The sequence below is a fragment of the Antedon bifida genome, chromosome 3 (genome assembly GCF_963402885.1).
Source record: "Antedon bifida chromosome 3, ecAntBifi1.1, whole genome shotgun sequence".
Taxonomy (NCBI): Eukaryota; Metazoa; Echinodermata; class Crinoidea; order Comatulida; family Antedonidae; genus Antedon; species Antedon bifida.
The window spans coordinates 22,141,490-22,160,518 of NC_136228.1; the positions used below are offsets into that span (position 1 = coordinate 22,141,490).

Consider the following 19,029-nt stretch of genomic DNA (forward strand, 5'->3'; position numbering starts at 1 on the left):
CAGTGGATTATGCCATTGTATATTGTTTCTTTCTATCCAAACCCGCTATTGACACCAAATCACAGTTACCCCCCTGATTTTAATACCGCCCATAACAATTGTAAGCGAAACAATTAGGTGAGATCCGATTTTTAATAATAACAATGATTGATTACGTCATCGCGCGCGTAGTGAGATCACCTCCTGTCGTTTTCCTTTTCACTAATACCCAATACCCAACACAGGATATTGTACAACATTGTCGTGAGGTCCTACATTACCGGCGACCACGGGAAGTTAGTAGGTTATTTTTGCATCAGAATACAAGTTGTTCCCAGGATTATTCTTGGAAGGAATAGAAATTAGAGGAGTGTTCAATTGGAATTCACACGTGTTATCTATTCGGATCAACCTGAGTTTTCGGCATGTATTGAATATAGGACTATTCCATTATTATTTATAGGGGTGTTAGTCAATATGTTGGGTGTGCCAGGCTTGTTGAGGCTTCTATTGTTCGTGTCATTGTGCCAATTGTTTTGTATTTCACTGTGTTTGAGAAAAACAAACAAAAAACTGCTGCTGTAGTTAGCCTATAGCTTTTATTATGTGTCTGTAAATTATATCGTATTTTACACTATATAGGCCCTAACATGTTATGTCATAGGCCATCAACAGTTAAATCATATCATGTTTTATTTTACATTTCATGTAATACAGTATTGTTTTTTTTTTCTCAACAGCCGAATCAAGTTATATAGCCTCTTACAAATAACAAGAAAAAATACATTCAAACGTTATTCACAATAAAGAGAAAACATACAAAGAACTTATTTAATTTATGTTTTAATTTATATAAATCCAAAGGCAAATTAATGAAACAATGACAATGATGTGGGTATCAGTGGCTGGATCTCAATAGAGATACAAAAAAAAACGAAAAGCTAAATCAAAACGATAAAGTAAAACAGCTAGAAAAACAATATATATAAATACATCCATGTTTGTTTTTTTCTCAACCGTTTATGACTTTAAAAAATTCAGTACACTAAAGGCATAAGATTAAGCAAAACATACATTGTGTAACATATTTAATTTAAGGTATACCTGTATATGTTTTATTTCATCGACCCAGTTTTAAGTGTTATTTAGTAGTGTCATGTTTGGTTCAACTCAATGAGTTAGCAATATGTTTGTGAGGTTCTCTCTCCAGCTGATCCTGACACAAAAACTAAAATAGTCAGAAATAAAATTGCAGAGCTTTCTCTCATGCAACACACACTAACCCTTCCCCAGTACAAGATATATAGGGCCTACACTGTTAAAAAAATTCTTATAAAAAACGGTAAATTACTGGCAATCTGGACGCCAGTAATTTACCGTAATGTAGAATTACAGGTACTGTTGAAAATAAATTACTGTAAAACTACAGTAAATTGTTGGTCATAAAGTCGGTTGTCTACCGTAATGTAGAATCACAGGTACTGTTGAAAATAAATTACTCTAAAACTACAGTAAATTACTGTTAACTTGAAAGTCGGATGTCAACTATAACGTAAAATCACAGGTACTGTTTCTAATAAATTACTACAGTATATTACTGTTAATCTGAAAGTCTGTTTGTCATCAATAACGTAAAATCACGGGTACCGGCCATAAATAAATTACTGTAAAACTACAGTAAAATTACTGTTGATTTCAAAGGAAGTGGTCTACCATAATGTAGAATCAAGAGTAATGTTGATAAATAACTGTAAAACTACATTAAAATTACTGTCAATTTCAATGGTCAATGGTAATGTAAAATCACAGGTACTGTTATTAATAAATTACTGTAAAAGATTCAGTGAATTCCAACCAAACAAAATATTACAAAAATATAAATACCATACAGACAAAATAAATACATGCCAATAATCTTATTTCAATAACTGATAACAATAACAAACTCAATTATAATGTTTCTTTTTCTACTTGTCTAAATATCTTGTTTCTGTCATGTTCTTACAGTATGTTCCCTACAATGTTCATTGTATCTGAACTTGATCTGGGATTCTCTGTAACGTTTCTTTTTTTAAAATAAACAACATTTTTTATAAATCTCTGCCTACAGTATATTACATAGATGTTTTCAATCTTCAAAGTACGTCTTCTATTAAAATTTGTTTATCACCTATTTCAATATAAAATATTTAAGTAATTGATATTGATATTTACAATCAATCGAAAATCTTTAAAAAACCAATCTATTAAAATTAGACCTACCATCTATGCTTGATCATTAAATAATTAATGTGGATGTTACAATCATCAAAATATGCCTTATATTAAAATGACCATCAAATAAATGGAAGGTTTATTCCAGAGTACAGGACCTGGATGTGGTAGATGGACACTTAACAGTAAACCACAGTAAGAATTTTGTTGATCCAATAACAGGAGTCCACACTCAAAACATAGAATCCTACTGGAATCGTGAAAAATTAAAGTTAAAAAGAATGGGTGTAAATGGGAATGGTTACCGGAATACCTTGACGAATTTATGTGGCGAGAAAGATATGGCATAATATAAATTAAACAGATTAAGTAAGTTAAAATAGTATATGTTCCTTGTGCCTTATTAAATAATGTTAAAGTTCTTGTGCCTTATATTTGAATAAAGTTTGAAGAATGTATTTTTCGATCTATCGATTTTTTTCTTGTTGTTTGTAGAGGCTATTTGATTCAACTGTTGAGAAAAAAACAAACATGGATGTATTTATATAAATTAAAATATAAATTGGATATTTTATATAAATTAAAACATAAATTAAATACGATTAAAATGTATGTATATGAATCTTTTTCTTGATCTTTTCTTGTTATTTGTAGAGGCTACTTGATTTAACTGTTGATTAAAAAAACATGTTAGGGCCTATATAGTGTAAAATACGATATAATTTACAGACACATAATAAAAGCTATAGGCTAACTACAGCAGCAGTTTTTTGTTTGTTTTTCTCAAACACAGTGAAATACAAAACAATTGGCACAATGACACAAACAATAGAAGCCTCAACAAGCCTGACACACCCAACCCAACATATTGACTAACACCCCTATAAATAATAATGGAATTGTCCTATATTCAATACATGCCGAAAACTCAGGTTGATCCATCTATTCTGTGGTGTGGACGGCGTTATAACTTGGTCATAAACTTGTGATTTCCTCAAAAATACACTTGAGGTAAAAGAGCTCACACGTCAATAATATGGCCTCTAAACTATCTGCGATTTTCACTCTTGCTTTTGTTTTTCTGGAAATATCTTTTGCACGTGGTAAGTAAAACTGATTTTTCTTATAGGCCTATAAAATATCTTATCATATTTTTTAATAGTTTCATATAAATTGTTTATTAACTATAGTAAGAATCTAATAGTTAACATAGGCCTATTTATGATTTTAATAAAATGTAATTCCTACACTTTGGAATGATAAAATATCGCAGTATGATCTTCCTAATATTACTGTGCGTATAGGCCCTCTTATATTAAATAAATAAGTATATACTTTTAGCTACTCGCAGTTTCAATCAATGCTATGAAGGCCTACAAATCCTAATGCTTATATAGTTATTTAAGCGAGTCCAATGGATGAGCGATTGATTAAGGCAGGGCGCCGTACCTAAAGAGCCAACAATATCGGCATGTGTTCGAGGCCTACTCGCTCCTAATTAGGGTGGTGGAACAAGTCCTCTCTCGGATAATGACTTTAAATCGTTGGTCCAGTGTTAGGCTATACAGTTTGTCCGTGTGAACATTAAAGAATTCATTATTCGAGACGAGTAGATGATCACCCCGGTGAACTGGTTCATAGGTATTGATAGGAGAGTGATTTACTATTGGTAATCCTTGGCCACATGTGCCGAAATACATAAAATCTATAAAATTAACCAATCAGTTCCTTCTCCTGTAAGGTAACACAATACGTTTGAACGGTGGGCGTATTCCACGGGAAGGACTCCTTGAGGTATACCATGATGGTGAATGGGGGACAGTTTGCAAGAAACAGTTTTCGACCGTAACGGCTGCTTCAATCTGTAGACAGTTGGGGTACCCAGGTGTTTATCAAATGCTAAGTAAACAAAACAAGCCAGGTAAGTTGGTTTTACAATTAGAATATTCACAAGATACAACAAGAACAATTTCTTTTCGTAAAAAGTACAAAGAAATGTTGGTGGTTGACAGCAATTCCGATTTAAACTGTACTATTATTAGGCCCCTATGCATTCTGCTAGTTTTAAGGTTCAGTCGGGGGAAATGGTACAACTGAATTGTTTACATTACAAAATTTCTTAGAGAATAGCATATCCAAAATCGACAAAAATCGAGCTTAGATAGACGCGTGTAAACGATGGAAGCCTGTAGAATTAGCAGTTGCCAAGAGATCATAATTGATAACATTCAATCAAATTACAAATTAATCTGTGTTATTAATTATACATAGACGAGGTATGCGAACAAATGTTCCAGAGAAGGTTTGGTTGGGAGAACTAAGCTGCGATCTAACTGATGAAACCATCGATGATTGTAGCCATGATGTGTGGGGTGAAACGGACTGTAAACACTCCTACGACGTGGGCCTATCGTGCTTCAGAGGTGCGTGAAATTCAGTTATAATCTAGACATAGGAAGTAGTTAATAGTAATGTTTTTACACGAAATTAGGAAGATAAATTTGTTTTCTTCATCACAAATGAAATGTCTAGAAACATATATATCTACATTTTTTTCAAAATATGATCAATACGTTTTTCCAAAAATAATATACATATGAAATCGTGCTCATGATATGGTCGGATTTGTTGGTTTAAATTAAACAATTTTAACTTTATATTCACTTGCAGACAATTAGGCCTATATTTATTTTTATAATCATAATCTGCTTTCCTTTTATTTTCACAGCTTGTCTTGAAGGCGAATTCGGATGCGTCAGTGACGGAAAGTAAGGTTCATTATTTTTGGCAGTTTGGAAATTTAATTTTTCCGGTTAAGCTTGTTTCCTACCTCTTTAGCTACTCGTCTGTGAAAACGCACATTCACGCACGCCAGCACAGACGCGTAGTGGAACCATGCTTTATTATCAACTTACTCTGCCAACGAATAAAACACTGTGCTTATCTGATTCATTATACGTTTTATTTGTAAAATAGCATAATTATAGGTCTAACGATAGCCACGATTCAGAGGAAGAAACACTAAAAACTATAGGCCTAATAGAATTCATATTTTTTTTTATTGTATGTTGATTTAATATAAGTAGCAAATCTTTGGTGAAGGGCATTGTTTCTACCATATGCTGATGGGCCATCAAGTATTCCTCCTTGTTTTTTTACTGCAATGCATTCAGATTGAAGTAGCATCTTTGTTAAATAGTTTTCTAAGAAACTCTTAAAATCTTAAAAATAAAACTCCATGTAGTCAAGAAGATTTCTATTCGATTTATAACCTAAAGAAGTTGGAAATAACCTGCCCTACATGTATACAAAAATGAAAGTACCGCCTATATGAAAATGATTTGAAATTAGTATTTCTAATTTTAGTTTTTCTCAGTACAATTATTTGTATCATTTCATTTCATTAAAAAATAAAATTATGTGCCTTTAGGCCTAAGGTAGTTGCAAAAGATATGCCCACCGGGACACAGTCTACAGTTAGCATATTAATACTGAGTATCATGCATTGTTATAATATAATTTAATTACGTTTTTGTAATTCACTCAACGTTTATAACCGTAATGGTTTCCTCAACAGATGCATCGACTCAAACTTAGCATGCGATGGTTCACCAGATTGCAGTGATGGGTCTGACGAGGCTATATGTGAAAGAACAAGAAGTAAGTCACATTTTCAGTTATTTTTTAAAAATTATTTTAAATCAACTAAGCCTAACAGAAATAAAAAGCTCCACTAAATTATATTAGTTTAAAAAGCTCACAAACGAATATATAGTATACAGTAGAACCATATTAACCAGCATGGAACTCCTTAACAGTTTCCAAGTTTTTGTCAAAGTGATTAACCATGTCTTTCTCTCTGTTCGTTTCACGGAGAAAGTGTCCCAACTTAATAGGGGCGTTCCCGAATAGGCGTGTCCCTAAAGATGGATTTTATTGTTTTATTGCTGGATTTCTTATATACTGTATAATGTAAAGATGTATTGTCCCCCTGAAAAAATAATTTTTTAAATTGTTTTTGTTGAATATGTCATTTTATTGTCACATACTAGTTATCCACTTTGAACAAAAATGGAATCGAACAAAAAAATTATTTACCTGAAAAACTGTAATTTAAAGCAAATTGGCTGCCAGCCAATGGGTTTTTGGTTGAATTTGACCATTAATTTGGTCATTTTATATGAGAAAAATGTTTTGTTTTGTTTTTTTTTTCACGGAAGGAATTAACTTTATTAAAACTACAAAATAACCTATTCAAAGTCTAATTTAGTTAATCTTCATCTTTAATGTAATTATTATTATTTCATTTGTTCTTGCAGATCGTACGTCATTCCATGAATTCCGTTATCATGATTCAAACGATATCAGAATCTTTTTCCAGAATCTCACGACAGCTTATCCTAATATTACCAAGATGTACAGTATCGGACCAAGTGTTGACGGAAGACAGTTGTACGCATTGGAAATAAGCAACAATGTTGGTGTACACGAGATTCGTACGTTATTTTACAATTTTTTCAAACTATTTTAAGACACTCCTCAGTGGAGACTCCTATTTAAATGCATTTAAATAATGGTTACCAAACTGACAAGCGCTCGCTTCTTTTGGTATACTATTAAATATTGTAAATGTAATTGTGAATTGTGAATACATAAATGTGTATTATGATGGGATAATGGGATAATTTCATAACAACGAGAGGAATATGACGTGTTTTAAAACTGCTGCCAAACCATTAAAGGAACACTTTATTCGATCACCTTAATCATTTTTCTACTGTATATAACTTAAAATAATACAGATTTTTTAGTATCTTTTTAGTAGTCTTATTAACAATTTTTGTCCTAGACGTAAAACGTTATTTGGATTTTAAGAATAGCAAAAATCTATAAATTCATTATAATATCCAGTTATACCATATTTACTTTAATTAATTTTAAGACGACTGCCTATGTATAATATACAGTATTCAAGACAGAGTAGGCCTATCAGTGTTTGCCATAAGTGCAGGGTACAATAAACGACATATTCAGCGGATGTACTTTTACTTACCATTGTTTGTTAATGTGTATAATAAATTTAAGATGTTAATATTTAACTTATATTCAATATAACTAGTAACGTTTCATTCAACAAATTATAATAAAATCTTATGACTCTGTACTTATAACTTATCAATTTATTTGTTGACAGTTGAACCAGAATTTAAGTATATTGCTAACATGCACGGAGACGAGGTAACTGGACGCGAGTTGATCTTAAAGTTAGCTGAGTACCTTTGCGATGAGTATCATGCTGGTAATGCCACTATTAGGTATCTTGTCGACCACACCCGGATCCACCTGCTTCCAAGTCTCAACCCTGATGGCTTCGAGAAGGCCTTCCAGTTCTACAAAGAATTCGTAAGAAATAATAATCACCGGTATTATCATCTAAATGATCATAAATTCAATGTACATTTATTTAGCAATTACGTGGATCTTACCAAGAACATGTATTTTTTCTTTAGTTCTGAGACCCTTTACAAAATGCTCAACCGCGTAGGCCTAAAAAAATCTTCATTTGGTTTGAGGAATGTTCTCTTCTAATAAATTATTAAATAGATACTGCAACCGACCCAACAATTACGATACAATACGATATTATTTATTGTCATTTTAACAACGAGGTACAAATGAAATTTGGTTGGTTGCGGATGCGTGATGTGTGTATGAAAAAACATGTAACAAACGCGCGTACAGATGAAGTGTGATGATGAGTGATCTTGATGTTAGGTACTTTAAAACCAATCCCCATGACAAATATATTAAATCTGTTTGCAAGAAATAAAATGGTATAGCGACTTGTTCATGTAACTATACCATGCATCAGTGGACTAGATTGAAACTAAGCCAGAATAAGAACTTTTTGTACCTAACGTTTGCACCAAAATCATAACTCTCAAGGTCGACTAAATTATTAAATATTGTCTATGATATTTAATGTTTTAATTTCAGGATATGGTTATTGATGCCTATGGTCGTGAGAATTTGCATTCTGTTGATTTAAACAGGAACTTTCCGCGGCTAAATACAATTATGTATCGAAATGAAATTATTGGTGGCAAAAATCATCATCTGGGGTACGGCAAAGATACGACGAATTATGTGGTAAATTAATTTTGTTTTTTTAATGATTTGTATGCAAGCACACGCAACTTAGGACTCGTTTCGGCTTAGTTGTTTTGCCAGATTAAGTTGGTTTCCTACCCACCAAAGTTAGCGATAACTGTGCCCGTGAAACCAGCTTGCTACCCGGGTAAATAACTAAGCCTGAACGGACCCTTTTTTTTTTTTTTTTTTTTTTTTTTTTTCCTAGTTATTATCAAGCTTTCTCTACTATCTATCTTATTGAATTTGGAAAATTATCGCAATAGTTGACATGCATGTAATTGGGAACGGACGTTGTTATGATGTTATGATTTTAAGCTCTGTCTACACTATCAAACCAGTTTAACAAAAACAAAAACAAAAACTGTGATGTGCCCAAATATGGTAGTGATATGACATCATCGTGTTCATTTATCAGCACATTACATAACGTTTGATTGTGTAATTATCCTGTTTGAAGTTACTGTTTATGCTTTGTGTTAATTATCAGTGCCACACAAGTTATGTTTAATGTAGCAAATGTTTTGAACTTAGAAATGTATAACTATTTGTTTTTACTATTTTTCAACAGCCTGAACCCGAAGTACAAGCTTACATTGAATGGGTTGAGGAATACCCTTTTGTGCTATCTGCCAACATGCACGATGGCGATTTGGTAGCAAATTATCCATTTGATGACGTAAGATCCTTTAACGGGCGACCATCTTATACAATGAGTCCAGACGACTCTCTCTTTAGACATCTTGCACGAACATATTCGCAATCTCACGCTACTATGTCAACTAGAACACGCGCATGCTCAATATACAGTCGTACATTTGAAGATGGTATAACCAATGGTGCGAGTTGGTATACGGTCAAAGGAGGTGAGTTCTTATTATTTAAACATATAATAATGTTGTAACCTCCTTAAGCACATTAAATATGATAATGGTTAGGCCTACTAATATATGAACTAGGCCTAGTGTTTCCTACTAATATGAACTAGGCCTAGTAACAGACTAGTTTCACGTCAGGGAGATGATGTTTGCCCAACTCTGACGTGGTTCTACAAACTGTTCAGATAGATAATTAGGCATAAAGAACAAAGTCGATTCTGATGGGAATCCTACTCATGACATCATGGCAAACTTGGCGGTTTAGTGGTTTAGTTTACTTTTTCCTCAGTTTTATCAAAAAATTTGGTGTAGGCCTACATCCGGATGTACAATGGTACAACGATGTCAAGATTTTGGCATAGCATCATCTCAATACGTCTTCTTGTAACGTTAGTTTTGGTGAGAGCCAATGTAGTAATACCGGACACAATTTTAGGTAATTCAACAAACAAAACCATGATGATAAACAATATTTATTTTGTGTATTTCCTTTAAAGGCCTTCAAGATTATGATTATCTGCACACGAATTGTTTTGATATAACGCTCGAGTTAGATTGCATTAAATTCTCGTCAGAATCGGGATTAGAAAAGGAATGGGTTGACAACAAAGATGCGCTCATTCAGTACATGTACCAGGTAAGTAAATTGTAGTGGAACATTTCCACGGTTAATTCTTTACCATTCATTAGGGGTTCATGATGTCATCAGTCGGACTTGGTTACAACAAAGTAACTTTATATTACTGTATATTACTGCTACGGTTAAAGATCATGATGATGATGATGATAGCGGTGTGTGTATTCCTTTCTGGCACATGTGATATCACATACACTAAAATAAAAAGTATGTAATATTATGTACATATTTATTTTTAACATTTCAGATTCATATGGGAGTAAAGGGTATTATAGCAAGCACTGACGATATGCCTATCAAAGGAGCGGTAGTACATGTAGGAGGACCAGGAATCAATCATGACGTCACCTCAAGTAAGTTGAATTGATTTTTGCTTTAATTGAAACAGATTTTGTTTAAATTCGCCACCATTGGTGAATGGTTAGAAATAATTTACCCATATATTTTGATCAACCATTTTAAACATTCAACATTTCCATGTTGTTACGTATGAATAAGAATATGTTAAAATGAACCATATTTATATTATCTATGATTTACTATCTATATACTTTTTCTTTAGCAAAAGACGGTGAATATTGGCGTTTATTGTTACCAGGTACCTACACAATAACAGTATCGGCGGAAGGATATTTCAGCAAAGGTTTCGTGGTTGAAGTAGTAGAAAACTCGGTGACGCCTCTAAACTTTGTACTCAGTCGACGAGAGGTACCATAACAAATAGTTTTTAAAAATTGTATTATATTTGTACCTTAACATAAGATGTATGTCAATATTATATATTTCCAAAGTATATTATTATAGTTTCCTAGCTACATTTCTAAATATTTTTTATGAACCATCTTGTCTAAATTGTATGATATGAATAAATAACGTGTGTGTTATGTACATTTTTATAAAACAAAGTCTGTACGTGTTCTGATTTGATTTTAATAATAAATTTATAAACGGAATTCCCGACAAAAAATGTTGCGTTCTTCTTTTCGGGGAGGGGGATTTCTGGTTTGATCTGTATTACACTGGTCTTTAATGCAATATACCTTTCCTATTTATTTGATGTGATTGCTATTTTCACAAAACAATATTTGTTGTGATATGAGGATGTTTGTATTAGATGAGGATAGGTAAGGATGGTTGTCTTTATTACGTAATATTTTACCCTTTGACCCACATCACTCATATTCCAAGTCAATTGAATGCTTTACTACATTTTCACGTTTACAATGATTCTCTACCGACCATGTTTAAGTAGAACATCTATTAAGGGGACACTTTTAAGAACCAACAAATTTTCCCCTTAATAGGGGTTTCCCCCCGAAGTGAAGAATTCTACCATCAGTTATTTTAGCCCAATATATACACGTTTGCGGTACGACGTTAGTACGAAACGGTAATTAAAATTGCATAATCATATAGATACGCGGTCGATATTTATTAATGTTACTATACTATCGTATATTCTGCAGGCATGGGTTGAGTTGGAAGCCATCACAATACACAACAAGATGTCTCGTGCGTCACTGGATCATTTCATTTGGATCTTGGTCTTATGTACGTGGTCGATTTATTCATAAGATTGTTGTGGACAAAGTGTAACTTGAATTTCTCGCTTTAAAGTGGGCGGTTACAGATAAATTTAAAGATTACCTATACATGGCCTGTGGTACACGAGTGATGACTGATAGTAACCCTCTCACATATGTACTTTCTATTCACTACAAACCAGGTAAATTAAACATTGACGCCAATGCTCTGTCCTGCAGACCTCATGACATCAAACCCAACCGACAGTATGAAGAACAACAAGAATCTTGAGGCTAGGTTAAAAGGTAAAGCTGTGTTCTCGTGATACTGTATGATGAGCGCTCTTTTCCTACAATATGGTGTATCCATCAACACTCCATCTGTCAATTCATCCGACACTATTCCACTTATATATTGATTGGACGAACATACAGCAGAAAGATCCAATCATCAACCAAGTCATAAATTATGTCAAAATGGGTAAGAAACCAGACTCCTCGATAGGGTTACCCGATGAATGACTTATTCTTAGAGAGTTTGGAAAGCTTCAACTTCGTAATGCTATTTTATACAGATGTACAACCAATCCAGCTATACAGGGACTTCACAACGAATTAGGTCATCTTGGTGTTGAGCGAGCGCTGGCGTTGGCAAGAGACAGGCCCCGAATGAGTGCAGACATTGAAAGCTGGATTAGACATTGTGGTAGGTGCATAGCCAGGACAATACCCCAGAAGCTTGTACTTTAAATTTAGTACTCTTTTAGTATACCATATATAATATAAAAATGTAAAAATATATAAAGTTGAAATGTAATTAAAGTTGGAGTGTCCAGCACGTCCGATGGCAAGAGGTAAAAAGAAAGAAATCTCCCACATGATATAGAAATGCAGCACAGTTGGTATCCGGTTAGTAATACCTGCATTAATCAACTAACGCTAATGACTGGTCATTTGCCACCAAATGAAACTCTATTTAAACAATACTACGATCAAAGAAGAGAGGTGGGAGACTGAAATTAACCAGTTGAACTGCAATCTTCACCTTCTAACAAAGTAAGGTTTTTATTCTCAAAGGTTCCTTAAAGAGAATGAAAGAAAGATCACCACCACCGTAAAAATGGAAACTATATTGATCCAACAACAACGGTTCCACATTTTCTGCAGAATAGAGAGTAGCAATGACGTTGCACAGACTATCCACTGGAATGCCATTCAACAAGACCGTGAATCAGTTTGGTTGTGCAAAATCAATCGCTTGCATGGTCTACCATGAAGATTGTGTTTATTATACCACTTCAATTTATAATCAATAACATTGATAATTGACATCCAACTAACAGATGGGACAAACACGGTGGGTCTATCTTTGTGGGGAACCCACACGTCCATAGAGCTGGTCATGGACCAAAAGATACAAGCGAGTATCGTTTTGGTAACCGAATATAAAAATGTCAAGCGGATAGAGTCGACAACGTCAATGTCTGTAGAGGTATGTATAATAACATTAAGTTAAGTTTTATAATAAGCTTTGGACATTCCATTTACAAACAAAATTAAATGACTGCACTATATGTGACTGCCATTCAAAAATAATGCAATATAATTATTAAATTATCGGGTTTAATTTCACCATTCTTTGCAATTATTTTTTTTCATTTCTCCAAATATATATGTATATTCATTTCTTTCAGACATTTAACAATTACTATAGAATGACTTTATATTATATTCCGAATGATGAGACTCGAAAGAATCCGCCCCTGGTGACAGTGATACATCTAAATCCATGGGTCCTGTAGACAAACGAAAGTACATTGTCTTCGAATCTCAGCTGCTAGGTTTGTTTGGTACATGCACTGCTTGCCACTAACAGGGACCTGTGTTACAATTACACAAAGATGTAGGGTATGTGCAATATCGGAACGGACATATTATCGCCATCAAGAACAATATCTGCAGCCAAGTATTGTGAATGTTTGGAAACTTTAAGAATATCTAAAACTACAGTAATGACAAATGTTCTTTTTAGGTGGGGATACCAGAATGGAGAGTCCGGGGCATACAGCCAAATTCGGATCATAGATAGACATGTTGTGATTGTTGTATGTTACAACAGGAAAAAAAGGATGCAGCAACACAAATGGACAGGTTTAGGCTCTGAACAAGCCATCAAATTAGCCGAACCACCAGCATCCCAATAACAACATTTACAGAATTGCCAACAATAAACTTTTCACACAGCAATGACAAATCAAGTGTGGAATGTCACAGGAAAGGATAGAGGAAATTCATGCTAGAAGTATCCGACTTGAAGAAGATGTGAGTAAAATAAAAGTGGCACTAGTCATCATCTGCCTTAAGATTACAGGGAGAAGGTGTACTTTATAATCTAGATTTTTATGAAAATGTAGGAGTTGGAATTAAAACTTGAAATAAAGAATTGTAATTAAAACTTGAAATAAAGAGTTGTAATTAAAACTTCGAAAATTTCTGTGAAGGTCTGGAAGACCAGAATTGCAGAAAACTGATTTTGAAATTTAATTTTACACAACTTCCTTAAAGAGAATGAAGAAATGATCACCACCACCGTAACAATGGAAACTGGCAAGCAGATTAAAGAGGAAGGCACCACGGTCTAAGCGGATGGGATGAACATGTCACCAGTCAAACTTAGACAGAATAAATAATTACAATTACACAAAGATGTAGGGTGTGTCAGGAAAGGAGAGAGTGGTACAGGTCTCTATAGCTTTAAATCCATTGAGACCAACCATACTGTTTGTCACATGCAAAATTGACTTTGGACAACCTAATGCACAGATATTGCAATTAACATTAGACCTAGCATGTATGTTTATTTCACTTTGATAGTAAATACTCGTATTTTTCCTAGGCACCCTGTTATCTGCAATAATAGGCAATCGGGAAACAAAAAACCAAGGTTTTGGTAAAAAAAGAAAAGCACAAAGTTATGGTGACACCTCATGGACCAAAGGTAATCTGTTTGGCAAATCCTGAAATGGAACATGCGCCAACCATGGCCGAAAAGCAGGCGTTGGCAGATGCTGATCTTGGTGAAAAGGTTATGTCAATCAAGCATTCTAATATGTCACCATCCAAGCTGAAGGAAGTAATGATGGAGGTTTTTCCAAAGCTTACAGAAGGTGGTGGCTATGAGCTGCTTTCATGTTCCGGCAACAATAGGGTTTTAGTCCCAATAAGTACACAATTTTTTAACCATATATTTTATAAACTGTAAACAATGTTAAAGGGTTAAAAAAATATGAAATATAATTGTTTGTCCCTTAAACAATAAAAGTTTCATTTATTATAAGCGTGTGGTGAAGCAGAAAGAAGCTGTGGCGATATGACCCTGTGTTACAGAGTAGGAAATGATTATGCATTTGAACCGTACACTGTTCGTTCTGCAGATAGTACTTTAAAAAAAGAACATCAACAACAGGCTAAGCTGTAGCCACCAAGGCCTAGCAGGTTGGATACAACCGAATGGTGCCATTGTGGCAATTGTAGGCATATGCTGTAGGAATGTTGCTGTTGTCACGCGGCAGGTGAATTTACAAGGAAGAGAGTAAATGACCTGGAATGTATTGCATTAACAGAATGTTTTAAGAAAATTTGCCTAGACCAGGAAGTTTTAGAGGTTGTGTTTTCTTCTAGGAGGTTAACTGTTAGGCGAGAACTTTAATATTTTTATAGACTTACTGCAAGCTAATAAAGAGTGGAACAGAGGTAACTGCATACAGCATAAAGGCAACTGATGGTAGACTCGGTAGTGGAAAATGGAAAAAAAATATAACATTCGCAATTTATTTGAACATTTCTTATTATTAAATAACAATTTATGAACAATCCCAGAAGACGAATGATACGATTGAGGACTTCTTATTATCTACTTATTATTATCCTCCAGTCGTCGGAGTTGATCCTCCAGTCGTTGGAGTTGATCCTCCAGTCGTCGGAGTTGATCCTCCAGTCGTAGAAGTTGATCCTCCAGTCATCAGGAAATGATGGATGTGTTCAACAGAACACATTGGTTTTTTCGTTACACCAATTGTGGTTGATCTGCATGAATTCAACATCTAATAAATTCTGACCGTAATAAAAACTGTCAGAACGGAAATGCAAAGACTTGTTCAGTGAAAGATGTTAGCTTTGATGGAATTGGGTCTTTCCAGAAAATTGTCATTGAAAGATCACAGAGACAATCAATCTTTACAGTAACCCAAGCAAAACTGAATTTAGTCTTTTCAATAAAATGATGAAGCAGTTTTTAGAGGCTATTAGTATTAGTATCATCAATTTTTAAAATAATTTGAAATCGATATAACAGAGGAAAGAAGAGACAGGCAATGGAGAGACATACGAGGATGATGCTAAAAGCTATGACACATCGATGTATTCATTAGCCATTGACTTGAGTTTCAAATCCCAGTTTCTAATGCCAAGTAACTACCGTATTTAATACGGTATTTTTTTAATAGCGTATATATATACGGTATATTTCTGGAAGCGGAAATGGCGGTCACAAAAAAATACCGTATTTTGTATACATATTTTCCCCACCAAATTTGTGGATAAAATACAGTATTTACAAATCTTTACCGTATTTTCTGTACCCTTTTCTGCTGCCAATAAAAAATGCCCTATATTTTTTTACCTGTGACATGAGGTCAACATCGTGTTGTGATTTGATTTTATGTATAGTATATAGGTTTATTCGGCGAAAATGTGGAGCGAAGACGTTATGGTATTTACTATAAATTTGCGAGGGGAAGTTAAAATTTCCGGACAACTAAAAGGCAATAAAAGGGACAACCACCTTTATAAAGACATTTCTAACAAAATAAAGCAGGATTATTGAATAGACTTGTCTCCAAAGCAAGTAAACTCAAAGCTAAGAGCCTGCGAGAGCAGTACAACATGGCAAAAAAAATAACTCGGAGTCTGGGAGGGACAGAATTGCTTGTCCCCATTACGAGGTTTTGGACAGAATATTAGAAGATCGGGCCATACAGTAGCTGCCCCTCATTACCTAATGGATCAGAACCAGGTACAAAGTAGTAGAAAGTGAGGTGTAAAACTAAAAATAAAGCAGAATTACGGAATAGGTCTCTAAAACAAGTAAACTCAAAGCTGAAGAGCCTGCGAAAGCCGTACAACATTGCAAAAAAATAACTAAGTGGAAAGCGGAAAATATGTGGAGATCGAGATTTCGAGTGGGAAATTCCACGAGAGTGGAGTTACAGTGTGCACGCTCAGTATACTTGGGTCAAACACAGACTTCCGGCTCACGTACAGTTTAGGTAAAAGGATGAATTTTAACACGACCACCAAAGTATTTTTTTAGCAGAAACGGGGTACTAAAAAATATGGTATAGAATATACCGTATTTTATACTGTATTTTTATACCATATTTTAAGCAGTTGCAGCAGAAACAGGCCCTATGAATGAGCAACTAGATAGATGCTGCATCTGCAAACGGATTCACTTTTTTTTACTGCATCCAATCAAAAGTGGCTGAAAACTGCAGAAAGAACTACATGACTGTGCTTTGAAAATAAAGTCACAAGCAGCGGAAATACAATACAATTTTCTCTGTGTACAGTAGGTAGGACTGAACCACATGTGCAAATCAAACTATCGCCAAATACCAAGCTCAGCTATGAATATAATAAATGGGTCCAAAAAAGAGAAAGTACAGAAGAACAGGGAAAAGTTGTTTAGTCATTAAATTAAATATAACTTTTTTTTATTTGTAAATCATGAGCCCACGAGATATGATATTTGTAAAATGTAAAATAGGATATTTTTGAGAAATGGTGTATTCAAATATAATAAAAATAATTTTTAATCACTCATTTGGATAATTTTTGCACACTTTATGTTTCATCTGAATTTCCATATTGATAAACATAAAAAGGTCTTTTGAAACCTTTTAAAAGAGTATGGTATATTTGTTTCTTTTTCTATTCCATTTCTTTCTGTTTATATTTTGGTAAAACTGTTGTCACTAACCTGTTGTTTTTTGTGTTATCATACTTTACCAAAATTAAGTCACTCTGATGTTATAGCTAAACAATGATTTTGACTTGACTTTCGAGGCATGTTATTTAACACGATTGACCACTAAATATCTGTTATTCAAATGCTTCTGGGGAGTCCGAAAGAGATAACTTCCAGCTAACATTCTTCCAGTATATATATATTATCATATACCATCTGTATGGTAGTCACTTTTTGATTTCTTTCTTTCACAATCCATTTTATCCACTTCTTTTTCATGACATGTCTGGATTAATTTCAACTCAATCTCGTCATAACCCTTGCGTAATCATGTCTCAATGTTTTTCATGTTTCTCCTCTGTGTATTTGGTTATAATTCAGAGATGTGATTCCAATGACCAGTCCACATTGTGTACAATATAATACAAATTTTAAATGTACTGTACAGTAGTATCACATATTTGTTAACTACTCAGTCTGGATTTCAATAGACGTTTATAAACTTTCTCATCCAATCTCATCTGCTCTGTTGCATTCAGTTATTATGTTGTTGTACAGTAACACTTATTATTGTGTAATATAAGTTTTTTTCCAGTGTACAATATTTTTACACATATCTCCTCATAAGTTGCCTTAGTGCGAGGTTAGATTTCAGTTGCTCATAAGCATTGTTGCCATGCAACATCCTTATTCACTTGCTCTTTTGCTTGAAGAAATTCCTTGTAAATTGTTAATCAGCATATGGATTTTTTTTTAGGAATGTTATCATTTTTGGAAAAAATCACTGGGACTCAGATGTATTCAAACAACAGATAGAAGAGGCTGGTTAACATCAATTAATAATCTAACAGTGTTAGCTATAACATCAGGTTAAAATAACCTTGGTAAAGTATGATAAAACAACACATTGGGTAAGTAACAATTCATTTAAAAAAAATAAAGAGTGACCTCTGACTTCTGTACAAGACTGTTCAATTTGTGTTCAGAAATTATCTTGATTGAAATTTTATAAGATTACAATCTAAAATTTTATTTTTGTGTATATTGCTTTCAATGTGCATGTTGTTAAGATGTACATAAATTTAAGAAGTATTTTAACTTTTTGTTATTTTTAAGCAAGTCAATCTTTGTACTGTATTGTCAAAAAAGTTATACCAAATCAGAACAAATAAAACAAACATTTAACATTGTAATAAATTCTTCAGAAAAATATTATGCAAACAAGCAAGCAAACATGGCTTCAAAGGAAGTCGAGTTCGATAGAAGAAATGGTGAAGAAACTATAGCATCAGTTGGAGCGCAATGTAAATCATGAGGGGTCAGCTAACGCTATGGAATATGAAGGTAACACAAGAATTTTTAGATGTTCAATCATCACCATAGGTGGTCTACATTACGCATTGCTATCACCATGGAGGTTAGCGCATACGAAAGCCTTCTAAGAAAGACAAAAAAGCCAAGTTTATTGCTAAAAGCACTGATGTCAGTTATTTTTACTGAAAAGGAAATGGCGAATTGGCAAATAAGAAGCCATTGTGTCCAAAAACAAAAAATCACATCAACCATCCTACAGGAGCAGAAGCAGTTTGGCGCTGCTGGCTTTAAGCTGAGAGAAGACGA

The 19,029-nt window shown here is 33.8% G+C and overlaps 1 protein-coding gene across 1 annotated transcript; it reads left to right on the forward strand.

Annotated features, from left to right (window-relative positions):
- Positions 1 to 2,323: 2,323 nt before the first annotated feature.
- Positions 2,324 to 10,731, forward strand: LOC144838252 (carboxypeptidase D-like). Its single transcript, XM_078693604.1, has 10 exons — positions 2,324 to 2,388; positions 4,465 to 4,616; positions 4,922 to 4,947; positions 6,464 to 6,689; positions 7,388 to 7,596; positions 8,191 to 8,343; positions 8,915 to 9,209; positions 9,719 to 9,858; positions 10,106 to 10,211; positions 10,421 to 10,731. The coding sequence occupies exons 1-10, from the start codon at positions 2,324 to 2,326 to the stop codon at positions 10,573 to 10,575; spliced, it is 1,527 nt and encodes a 508-aa protein (XP_078549730.1). The 3' UTR covers positions 10,576 to 10,731.
- Positions 10,732 to 19,029: the final 8,298 nt, after the last annotated feature.